We start from the raw sequence: 13,034 nt of genomic DNA on the forward strand, positions 1-13,034 counted from the left end.
GGGCCCCCATCTGAGGTTGCATGATAATTTGCTCTGTCTTCATAAGAGAAGATCACAGCAATACGCCATGTTTTACTATAGAAATATAGGCAAGGGGGGATGTTTATCACACCATAATTCTCAGTGTAGCATAATTGAGTTGTTTGAAATAAATTAAAATGTAGAAAAATGGGATGTGCAAAGGTTTGGGCACCCTTTTAATTGCATTAATTTGAAGAACTGTAGTCATTTAATGCTGACAGGTTGCAGCACAAATTTGCTTTCATTAACTTATTAGACCTTAAACTATAAAGACAGATGCAACCAATCATGAAAAAGCTTATATAACATAGGTAATTGCTAGTTGTGCTTGTACTTGGTTCTCTCTCAGAGACTGGCAACGTGGTAACCTCTAAAGATCTCTCTACTGACCTAAAAACTGAGACAATTCGTCTTTATGAATTAGGAGATTGGTTCAAAAATTATCACAAAGGTTTGGACTGTCTGTCTGCACAATCAGAAATGTAGTTAGGAAATGGAAAGCCACAGGAACAGTCTTTGTGAAGGTAAGATGTGGTAGGACAAGAAAAATATCTCAAAGGCACTGCTGAAGGCTGGTTAGACTGGTCACAGACAAATCTACAGAGAGATAAAAGAACATCTCACTGCTGATGGTGTCATTGTATATACTAGCACAGTCCAGCACACTTTGCACCGGGAACAGCTCGGTGGAAGGGTGATTTGCAAAAAGCCTTTTCTGTGTACTCACCACAAGAAGCATCTGGACAAGCCAGAAACATTTTGGAAAAAAATTCTGTGGACAGATGAGACTAAGGTAGAGTTATTTGGTCACAACCAGAAGTGCTATACATGGCAAAAAAACACACAGCATTCCATGAGAAGAACTTGCTGCCTACTGTAAAATTTGGTGGAGGGTCCATCATGTTATGTGGCTGTGTGGCTAGCACAGTTACTAGAAACTTTTTTTTAAAGTTGAGGGCCTAATGAATTCATTCCAGTATCAGCAGATTCTTGACAAGAATGTTCAAGAGTCAGTCCCAAAGTGAAGTTATGCTGGGGTTGGATGTTTCAGCATGACAGTGATCCAAGGAATTCATGCAGAGGCACAAGTACAATGTTCTAGAATGTCCATCCCAGTCCCCAGACCTGAACATCATTGACAATGTATTGATGGATTGATTTGAAGCCATCAAACCTGACTGAACTGGAGGCATGTTGTATGGAAGGATGGTCCAAAATACCACCAGCCAGAGTTCAGGGACTTGTCAGTATCTACAGCTGGCGTCTACAGGCTGTTATTTCAGCAAAAGGAGGCTCTACTAAATATTGATGGGATTATTCCTTTGGGGCACCCAAATTTATGCACCTGCCTATTTTTGTTTAAATGCACATTAAATTGGTTCTGTTGGTCCAATAAAAACTATTTCACTACTAAAAGTTATAAAATATGTTAAAATGAAGTTGCTGCCTCAAAAGCTTAACAAATTATAAATTGATAGTGAATTTTATCAGAGCACTATAATTTTAACTGATTGGTAACTTTGCATTGAAGGACACTAACATTACAGTACATTTTGGAGGAAAAGTAAGGCCTGTCAACATGTCTAGGATATTGTTACTACCTTGAAATAAAGAAGGTGGATTTGCTTCTTTTCACTGTGGTCAATCCTGGTCACTGCTTACAGTATCTGTTCCAACATAATACAGGTGAAAAAAGAAAATAACGCTACTAAAATAAATCTTTTTTTGTTGTTGTTTTAAATGGGCTTCTTCCATCTTGAAAGTGATAAATCCCTTAAGAGAACTCATGCTAAGTACAGTTCTTGATTTTAGTTTTATACAATTGTAATTGTCCTTGTACTTTCTAACTTTTTATACAGTGTTATGATATTTTAATCATACATGATTTAGGTGATCATTTTTAACCTACTGTACATTACTCTCAGAATTTTTAATTGCTTAAAAAATCCAGTTTCAAAAATTGTACATATATCTGGTTTTGCTTTCTTTTCCATGGAAGCAAAAAATTGCGTGCTGTCTTTTGATTTAGTTTTAACTGTTTGTGTTGAAAATGAAAGTGCCATATAAATGCAAAATATTCACTGATAGATCAGTTTTGCTTAATTATGTACCATACAGAGGGTTCAGGTACCTTCTGTAGTTCGCAAACTAATTGCAGAATAATTATTAATGCATTTATCTAGGACCAATGAAGACTTTTTTCTTGTCTGCTCTTTTTCACAATAATAAAACTCTGCTCTAAACAGAGTTAGTTTAAAATGCCTCATTGTAAACAATAACAAAATGGAGATAAAAGTAATGAATATAAATTTTAAAATTGAGGAAATAATTTAATAACTTATGATGGTTTTATGATGTAGTGTATTCTTTTTTTTAGCAGCTTCCTTTACCTGACATGACTTAAAATGCCAGTGTACATGTATATTTGAATGTGGGGCATAAAGGAAAACGTAAATGGAATTATAGAAAGAAAGCAAAATTTTAAAGTTCCTTTACCATATGATAAACTAACAATATAACAAAAGCACAACTGATAGTGAAGGTGCACTATCTGTGACTTTTGTGGATAACTCTGTTCTTTGAATTAATTAAATTTTTTTACCATCTCTTGTTTGAATCTATTTTCCAGTTTTAGGATGCTGTACTGTGTTCAGGTGTCCCATAAGTGTCATATTGAAATTTACTATTTCACACATTGGATTAAAGCATTGAACTTCTGCACCATGACAAAAAAAATCAAAATGTACACACAATTATTTTTATCTAGCTATTCTTTCACTTTCTACCTGCTTAATCCAATTCATGACTATGGGGCACTGGAGACGATCCTGATTGCATCTGATGCAATGCAGGAATCTTTCCAAAGCACCTAAGTCAATTTATTGCCAGGTACACTTGATTTCATTCAAGGTCACAGAAATCCATATAAACAGTAAGTCTTGAATTTAAACAACTTTAGTTAATACAGGATTGGACTGTTTTTTTCTTTTAAACTGGCTTCAGCCATAGCTAGAAGCTTATTTTTTCATTTTTGGATGGCAAGCTGAAAGGATCATATTAGGCTGCCTCCTCTAGAGGAAGTTTTTTTTTTTAAATAACCTGATTTTGGTTGCATTCATTTGAATTTCACAATATTTGCACCCTTAGATCTTTATTGTTTGTTTTTGCATTACAGAAATGTTAATGTTAAATAAATTTTGGAAGATTTGAAAGCCAACTAGATAAAGAAAATCATTTTCTATAGCAGTATATCTGAAAAATGTCTGAATCATGACAATAAGTAGTGAGTTGTCAAATAACAGAACAGTAAACAAGTCAAGCAAAACACTACTAAAGAGCTTTACCACCTCCTCTTGTGACTCTCTGTAAATTATCTATTCCACATAAGCTTCTTTTTGTGATTTAGTAAGATGTTATGAGTTGACCTCTTCACTGATTATAATTGTTAAAATATTTTAATGTGCATTGTCTGCTAGAGATCCTTTTCATTTACCCTTACTCATGTTCTATATAAGTATGTTTTCATTTATTAAGAACTAAAGTAAAGCAGATTAGCTTGTCCAGACATCCTTGAAATTAAATACATTTTAGGATGACCCGCTTAAATGAAACTGAAATTTGAGCCCTTCTCATAATGCATCAATCTTTTAAGGATATAGATAAAGACAGTGGACATCTGAGCATGCAAGAGGCTTTCATTATTTTGTTTTGTAAAATCTGAAAAATATCTGCCACTTTTAAGCCCTTTGCTGATCAAAGGCCAATACTTTGGACAGTTAATTAGTGTTATTACTAGTCAGGGCAGCTTCTGATCTAACATTCTCAGTATAAGTTGTGTAGATTTGTGCCCTGATCAGGGGCCTGATCATCAGTAGACTAGAAGCATATACACACATGTTGCTCATTGCACAGCTTATGAACAGAAATAGACAAAAATGAATGTTCATCAAAGTTGACACAACAGACAGTAAAGAATTCTTTGAGAAATATTCTGGACAAATAGCAGACTTCAGTTAGGGGGGGAGCTGATGTCTGTGTGTGAGAGGTTCATAGAGAATAGGAAATGGCTGAATTTCAGCTGAAGGACTTTGGAGAGAGCAAAACAGTGTGGTGTATGTGATGTTGGAGTGGGACATCATGTTGTGAAATTTTATTTTTTGTCTCTTATTATTCATATTTTCTTTTTAAAGCCACCACATCAACAAATCCATTCATGGCACCAACAGTGGCTCCAGCTTCTGCTCCTACAAATCCATTCCAAACTAATGGAAGAATGCCCCCAACAGCAGCAGCAGCAGCAACAACAGGTAGCAATAGACTTCTGTGCTTACCTGGTTAAAAACATAAAAACACTTTTTCTTAGTTTAATCCCTAATATAGAAGACAAACGTTTAGAGTACTATCTCTTTCAGTACATAGAATGTCATGCTTTTTATTTTTTGTTCTCATTTGACATCAGTAAATCTCTTGTTTCCTTGTAAATTTTGTTATCTGTCATTTCTTGTAAAGTATTCCTCCGGTTTGATACTGTTCAGTTCTGTCATTTGATAGTATTTGTTGCTTTTTTGTTTTATCTTTTTAATAAACTTGCATGTGTTAGCCAAAACTATACCTTTAATAACCAGATAATATTTTGTGTTTAATTGTAAAAAAGCGCTCCCCTGAAACATTGAGTATATAAAAAAATTACAAAAATGCTGCAGTATGATATAATTTCCCTTTTTAAAGAATGATGTATTTTAACAGAGCAGAAATATTAGTTTGGTATAATCAGTAAATTTTACTTCTTAGTTTATTAAGGAAAGGGAGTCTTAATTGTTTGTTTTTCCTGTGACTCTTTATGGCTTTCATGTAGGCCTTTTAGGAGCTCTGCACAGTCAAGTATTTCCACAGGCACACTTTGGTAGGTGGCCACATTTCATGTTACTCTGGATAAGTGTGGCTGTGCTGTTGAACTGCTTCTACCATGTTAAGGTGCCGGCATTATGCATGTGAACTTTGAGGTGGGGGCATGGATGTGTTGTGCCCCTTTCCCATCACCTCAAACACCTACATTTCTTTTTTTGTGAATTATTTTTCCCTAACACATCCATGCTCACATGTAAATTTTAATGTGTGGTTTATTTGAATATTGCCCTTATGTGGATGCTTAATGCCTGTCCTAGTCTTTTTGCTGTGTAATTATTTACAGTAATATGCTTCTGCTGTGCTGTTAAGTGTTTTTGCATAGTTAATTATGAACGCTAATGTAGTGTAGCATGCTTTTTTGGATTGCATTTAAAAGAGGACACTAAGGTTTAAATTAAGGTATAAGTTATAATTGACACAAATCTGAATGTCATCCAAAGCTTAGTTTCATGTTGCAGTTCTAGAGTTACATATATGCATAAAGCTTCTTAAGCGCTTAGTAAAATATTTTTTTGCAAATTAGAATTTTTAGTTAAAGTGTAATATTTTGGGGGAATAATACATTAACTAAGTGCTATAAAACACCCCACCACTTCTAGTAATTTTAGGTTAAACACTTAATATAAAATGGTTTTGTTCTATCTGTTAAATTGATTTCTGAATGTCAATTCTTCCTTAAAATTTTTTTAAAACATTTTAAAGCTATTTCAGATCAAAATTACTCTTCTCCCAGTCTTGCTTTTCAAGTTTATATTGCAAGTCAAGTTGCATTTTTGCCTTAATTGTACATCTGTGCAGAGTTGAACTAAAGCATGGAGGGAGAAGATACCTAATAATGTCATAAAAACATTTCTTTAATTTGATTTAATACTCCATTTTAAATATTTCTTTTGTCTTTGGTGAAATAAGCCACAAAAAATAGATGCGTGTTTATCATTATATTGTGAGGCTACTAACATACCTCTGTTGAAGCACTATTAGTGCTTCTCAATTTATGGTCTGCAACATGCTTGTTGTTGGTCTGTGTTTTATCACATTGTTTAGGAGTCGCACTTTATAATAGAAAAAATATAATGGAGAAACATTTGTTCTACCCAGCCTGCTATTCCCAAGATTACAGTAGTATCTTTGGCAGGCCTGCAGCACTACATTAAACAATACCTTCATTAAAGGAGAAAATAGCATTTCAAGGATATAGACAATATACAATCCGCACAACAGCTAAAGCAGGGGTCTCCAGTTCTGGTGTGCTAGTGCAGCTTCAGACTTTCATTCAAGCCCTTTTCTTTATTTATGATGATTTTTTTTTGTTTGTTTTCTTTTGCCTTAATTTTAATTGACTTGCTATTTAAGACTCCAACCCCTTCTTTTTCCTTAAATGGAAGCCAAACAATAATAGGGTACAAAATAAGCCAACAGATGACCAGCTAACATGTGTCCCTCATACAATATCTTAAAATAAAATAAAGAACGGTGAAGGTCTCAGCAATGGTGATCTGCTGAGGTCCACGAAACATTTTGATGGTTTTCTAAGAATAAAAGAAAATGAACCATTTTGAAACATCTGGGGCCAGATCAGAGCACCAACAACCCATGGAATGAAATAAAAGATTTAATCAACAACAAAAATTGGCTTCTAATTAAGAACTTGATAAAGTAAAATTGCTTGACTTCGAGGCTCCAATTTAGTTGGTCATCTGTTGGCTCACTTCATATCTCATTTTTGTTGTGGGTGCCATTAAAGGAAAGCCAAGTGCAGAGGGCTGAATCGTTAAAAATCAAGTTAATTAGAATGAAGGGGAAAAAAGTTAATTAACAGCAAAAACTGGTCACTAATTAAGAATGGGTTTAAATAAAAAACCATGCAGCCACAGTAGTGCTCAATGGCCGGGGCTGCCTTCTAGAAATCAAAATACACAGCAAAAAGAATGAGAAAAATTATCCAAACCTGGGTCTCCATTTCCTAGTATATTTGTTTTATTTTATATATCTAATTAGGTAAAGATGTAGATATCTTGTAGTAGTTTAGACATTTTTTTTGTTTGTGTAACCTGTTTTATAGTTAGTTTTTGTAGTATTTCAAGAGTGCGCTGGATAGCTGAAAGATTTAGTCATTTTTTCTGAATAATGCTGTGATTGGTACAGTTAAGAAAAACAGACTGTTTTACTAACCTCTATTTTTTTTATGTGAATATGTACAGCTACCTTTGGTACTGGTTCTCTGAGCATGCCTGCTGGATTTGGTGCAACAGCTACCTATAATCTTCCCACAAGCTTTAGTGGAACATTTCAGCCACCGCCTTTCCCTGGACAGGCAGCCTTTACTCAACCTGCTACCTACTCTCAGCAACCAAATGGTATGATTTTTCATTTTTATATGCAATCAGGTTTGCTCTTGACACTGTATATTTGTTTATTTATTTGTTAATTAATGCTTAATAATTCTGTGAAATATATTTAGGTGCAGGATTTGCAGCATTTGGACAAAGTAAACCAGTTGTAACACCATTTGGCCAAGCAATGGCTAACCCAGGAGTGTCAAGTAATCCTTTCATGGTAAGTAGCTTACTAAGAAAATGCTCAGCCTTTGATTTATGAATGCAGACTTTTTAATAATTTTATGTTATAAATTGTCCCCTTGGTTGTTCTTCACCAATAAAGGATAAGTTAGGCATTTTTCTAGTCAAAGTTAATTTTTCACAGTTGTGGAATATATTAATTTGCCACAGAACATTTTAAAATATCTTCTCTGTTCTTCAGCTTACAATTGGGCTAAAGGTTACACAGGTCCATTAGTGAATGAAAAAACCTTAAAATGTACGGAATACATCCATTTTTGAAGGCAGAAATGTTATGAAGTATTGATCCACAATTTGAGATCACATTGTATACATTGTACAAAACAGTATATCCATGTTGTTTGAAGAGGGGGAAAAAAGGCACAAAATGAAACACTGTAAGAGTCAGCCACTTTACAATGAGACTATGCGCTTTTCTTCCTCTGTGGCACCTTTCAGGGTCAGGGGCATTTATTTAACATTGGAAAGTCATTGTCAGGTGCAGTTATTAACATTATTGAGTGTTGATACCTATATGTGAATTGCTCTATAACTGAAAAAGTCACACTTATAATCATTTATATTCTTTCACTATTCGGAAGCTTATTCGTACAGATGGGGGAGAACTGCTTTTATACCGACTGCTGATGAGGACACATGTAGAGACACATGCTGCCGAGTGCTTTTTCCTTTTGCTCACTAATGCATACCCCCTGGCTCTGCCTCACTGTGCAAACCAGTACAAATGCCATTCTTTCCTCTAGCTCTTCACTGGCCGCTCTGCATCAGTGTCAATTGACTCTTGCATGTGGGAGACATACCCAAAGTGCTGTGTCTATATGTCTTTCCCACCACTGTCACTGGTGCGGCTGACACCGTCACCATTCATAGAGCTCCTTATATGTCAGTTTCTCCAAGTCGCACATAGCTGTCATTCCTGCCTCACAGCACTAGAATTATTGAGGTTTACATGATTTCCCTGTGTATTTACTTATTCATTTGTATCAATGCATGTCACAGAGTTTTCTCATTCAAACACATTATCCTTAGTTCTTTTATTACTGTATCCTCCGCAAGAGTATCATGCATTAAAAAAGTCAATAATTGGCTTGTGTTGCTTCAATGCATTGCTTCATGTAAACTGCAATGTGTAGAGTGACTTTCAAAAATCTAAGGCTTGTATTAAACATATAGTGCAATATAATTTGTTGACTTCAGATGTATTGTTATTTGTACAAAGTACAATGAAACTCCTACAGTGGCATGCAAAAGTTTGGGCACCCTTGCTTAAAATATTGGTTACTGTGAATTGTTAAGTGACCAGAAGGTGAACTGACCACCGAAAGGTATAAAGTTAAATATAACACATTTTTTTAATATTTTAAGCAAGATTACATTTTAATTTCCATCATTCACAGGTTCAAAATGCCAAAAAAAATGAAAAGGGCATGAAGCAAAAGTTTGAGCAACCAACATGGTCAGTACTTAGTAACACCCCCTTCGGCAAGTATCACAGCTTATAAATGCTTTTTGTAGCCAACTAAGAGTCTTTCTATTCTTTCTTGGTGTATTGTCACCCATTTATCCTTGCAAAAAGTTTTTAATTCTGCAAGAAGCTTCCAATTCTGGAGGATTCTTGGGCCGTCTGAAATGCACTGCTCTTTTGAGTCCTATCCGCAGATTTTCAATGATGTTTAGGTCGGCGAACTATGAGGGCCATGGCAAAATCAACAGCTTACACCTCTTGAGGTACTCCATTATAGATTCTGAACTTTTGTTTCAGATCATTACCTTGTTGTAGAACCATCCTCTTTTTAACTTCAACTATTTTACAGATGGTGTGATATTTAAAACAAGTTTTTTGTATTTTCTGGTATTTATTTGAATCCGTTCTTCTCCCTACCAGTAACATGTTCCCTGTGCCACAGGCTTCAACATAAGTCCCAAGCATGACCGATCCACCCCTATGCTTAATAGTTGGAGAGGTGTTCTTTTTCTGGAATTCGGCCTCTTTTCTTCGCCAAATATACCCTCGCACAATAGAAAGTTCTATTTTGACTTAATCAGTCCACAGGACTTGTTTCCATAATGCTTCAGACTGGTTTAAATATTAATTTGCAAACTTTATGCACTGAATTTTGTGACTAGGATGCAGGAAAAGTTTTCTTGTGTTGACTCTACAGTGAAGTTCATGTTTGTTTAGGTGTCGCTGCACAAGAGAATAGTGCACCACCGCTCCAGAGTCTGCTACATGTTCCTGAAGGTCTTTTGCAGTCAAACAGAGGTTTTATTTCCATCTCTAGCAACCCAATGAGCAGTTCTTTCAGACCTCAATTTGACCTCCACCATTCCTGTAAACTGTCATTTCTTAATAACATTACGAACTGAGGAAACAGCTGCCTGAAAATGCTTTGCTGTCTTCATGTAGCCTTCTCTTGCTTTATGATCATCTATGAGTGCTAGGTAGCTGCTTATAGGAGCCCATGGCTTCAGATTATTGGAACAAGGTTTGAGAAGTCAGAGAATTTATACAGCTTTGCAATTTGTATCACCTAGGGTTTCCTAATGATGACTCTGAACAAGCCATAGCCCAGTTCAGCTAATTAAGGTCTGAGACCTTGGTAAAAGTTCTCTGGGACCTCAGATATCTTGGGGTGCCCACACCTTTGCATTTTGTAATTTTTACAATTGTACAAAACAAAAACAATACGCAGCTCTTACATAAAATGATGAAAAGAAATGTATCATCTTTAACTTTATGCCTTTTGGTGATCAGTTCATCTTCTGCTCACTGTAACTATTCGTAGTAACAGACATTTTAAGCTTGGTTGCTCAAAGTTTTGAATGCCATGGTATATGCTATTTTCACTATGCTGCCACTTGGCATGAATCATGCTCTATATGCTGTATCAAAATTTCCCCATGGGATTAATAGTTTATCTTATACAATCCAATCCATAACAATACAGAATGTAATGGACAAAAAGTAAGTAGGATTTAGGAAAATGTAATCAATATGATGTGAACGCCCATCTGTCTTTTATTATAAGCCATGGCAGAAAACAGTTGTTCAAACAATAGAATTACTGAAGCAAAAGTTGTATTATAAGCAGAATATCACTTGGTGCTGGGGGTTTGTTGGGGTTGTCATAACTCTAGGCTGTGAGCATACAGATAAACAGTAAATTAAATCTTATCACAAGAAAAATAGTTCCAATAATACATGCTAAAATATTTTTCTAGTTTTCTTTCATCAACATAAGGATGCATCAAAAATAGAGAAGACCTTTTTTCTTAAACTGAAACTTTTGATACTTGAAAGGGGACATATTTAGTAAGTTGTAAGGCTTTTTCATATACTTATGGTCCTGTATACACCTTAGCCCCATTGTAAGGAACAAGAATAGAAGGGGTGTTTTTAAACTTTCTAAAACAATTATATTAGATGACAATTTTGTGTGGCAAGTTAATATATATAATGATTGAAATAACTTCATCTTGAAAATGCCAAACTTTTAACATAATTTAGATTAAAGGATTTTTCTTTTATTTTCACATATTTTTGTCATAATATAAGATGTTACAAAACAATTATCTTAATGTTTTTATGTTCCTTTTTTACAGGCAGGAGCTCCAACAGGACAGTTCCCAGCTGGTAGTTCCTCAACAAATCCATTCTTATAGCCCTTTTAATTGTATCTGAATGAGTGGTTTCTCACCATCTTTGCGCCTTTTGCACTGTTGTCTTGTTTCACGAACTTAGCTTTAAACACGAAAAAAGTCTAAAACTTGTATTTTTTATTATAATAAAAAACAAGGTCATAAGTGCAGAAGTGGTGCATTTTCTCCTTGACATTCTTTATTTGACCTGTGAACTGGCAAAAAAAGAAAAACATAGCCATATCATTTATATTAAAATGGGCTAATATTAAGTTATTGCAATACCACATTCATAATGCTGCAGTACTGTACATATCTTTCTTAGAACATTAGCTATTTGTGCATATCAGTATTTGTATCTTCTAACACATGTATGTAATGTGCGAATATAACAGGGGGGTGGGCACACATGGGCTCCTGAAGGTTATTCTGGTTTTCTGTTTGATTAATTACTAAAATCATATAGAGCATTTAGTTATGGACAAAAATGATTGTATTTAGTTCCCAAGATTAAACAAAAAGCTGAAGAGTTTTCTTTCGTTTTAAAAGGCACTTGTCCAAGTACATATTGAAAATCTACAGCATTTAAAAATAAATAAACAAAAAGTACCAGAAGGCTTAAGCCTTATCATGTGTTGTAGGTGGTAAATATGCATTTAGAGTAAGCAAAAATAGTAACTAAAAGGCCACCTGTGTTGGGAATTACAAACCCAAATACATTAAATGTGTATATAAAATATATATATTAAAATGAATTTTAACTAAACAGCAACTCATTCTTTTGTATTCCTGTAAATATGCATATGTTAACTAATTTTGTAAAAATGAATAAAGGGAGAGTGGGGCTGAAAGTTTCAAAAACATTGCACTCTACAGTATATGATGAGGCTATGAACATGACTAAAGGTAAAAACATGTACATGGTAATCCTTGAAAAATACCATCTGGTTGGAAATTTTAAATTTAAATGTCCTAGTAAAGCAAAATATTCTCCTTATGCTGTAATAGCACTTTTAATCTGCCTTGTACTCTATATTTTTAAGGATAATAAAGTGAAAACAAACTTTTATTTTAGAAATTGCATCCCGTTTATTAAAATAATGGAGACATTTGTAAAGGTAAGTTTATTTTTTTAGGCAGTTATGTTTTTAGCTAAATCATTTGGATAGATGTACAGAGTGACTTTTCTGTGCACAGGCACAAATGTATATCCAGTGTAATGAAAAAAATGAGCTAACCATGGCATCTGCATTTTTTTTAATTAAAGAAAATTATCACTACTGTTAAACTCATTGGAAATAAAAAGAAAAAATCTAAATTATAAAATTAACCATTTGCTTAAAGAAATAAATACTATATTTTTTATGTTGCATGTTGATATCTGGTATTAATCATAGCCAGATATGGAGGACATACTGTAGTTAACTGGTAAATTAATGTAATCCCAGTTTAAATAAATGCAAAAACCTTGAAATACAGTGGATCCGGAAAGTACTCCCAGCGCATCACTTTTTCCACATTTTGTTATGTTACAGCCTTATTCCAAAATTGATTAAATTCCTTTTTTTTCCTCAGAATTCCACACATAAACACCCCATTAAGACAATGTGAAAAAGGTTTACTTGAGGTTTTTGCAAATTAGTTACAAATAAAAAAACTGAGAAATCACATGTACATTAGTATTAACAGCCTTTGCTCAGTACTTTGTCAATGCCCCTTTGGCAGCAATTAAAGCCTCAAGTCTTTTTGAATATGATGCCACAAGCTTGGCACCCCTATCCTTGGCCAGTTTCACCCATTCCTCTTTGCAGCACCTCTCAAGCTCCATTAGGTTGGATGGGAAGCGTCGGTGCACAGCCATTTTAAGATCTCTCCAGAGATGTTCAA

The 13,034-nt window shown here is 34.5% G+C and overlaps 1 protein-coding gene across 10 annotated transcripts in view; it reads left to right on the forward strand.

The window, feature by feature from the left end:
• agfg1a (ArfGAP with FG repeats 1a) overlaps positions 1 to 11,913 on the forward strand; it is a 136,409-nt gene extending 124,496 nt beyond the window's left edge. For 6 of the 10 annotated variants that reach the window (XM_039759886.1, XM_039759849.1, XM_039759895.1 and 3 more), the window contains 6 exons: positions 4,212 to 4,328; positions 4,877 to 4,924; positions 7,131 to 7,286; positions 7,391 to 7,485; positions 8,906 to 8,990; positions 11,112 to 11,913. In XM_039759886.1, the coding sequence (XP_039615820.1) occupies positions 4,212 to 4,328; positions 4,877 to 4,924; positions 7,131 to 7,286; positions 7,391 to 7,485; positions 8,906 to 8,990; positions 11,112 to 11,146 (536 nt within the window). In that variant the 3' untranslated portion in view covers positions 11,147 to 11,913. The remainder of the gene's footprint in view (positions 1 to 4,211; positions 4,329 to 4,876; positions 4,925 to 7,130; positions 7,287 to 7,390; positions 7,486 to 8,905; positions 8,991 to 11,111) is intronic. The other 4 variants (XM_039759854.1, XM_039759855.1, XM_039759856.1 and 1 more) reach the window with 3 other exon arrangements.
• The last annotated feature ends 1,121 nt before the right edge of the window (positions 11,914 to 13,034 follow it).

The sequence above is a fragment of the Polypterus senegalus genome, chromosome 1 (genome assembly GCF_016835505.1).
Source record: "Polypterus senegalus isolate Bchr_013 chromosome 1, ASM1683550v1, whole genome shotgun sequence".
NCBI classification, from domain to species: domain Eukaryota; kingdom Metazoa; phylum Chordata; class Cladistia; order Polypteriformes; family Polypteridae; genus Polypterus; species Polypterus senegalus.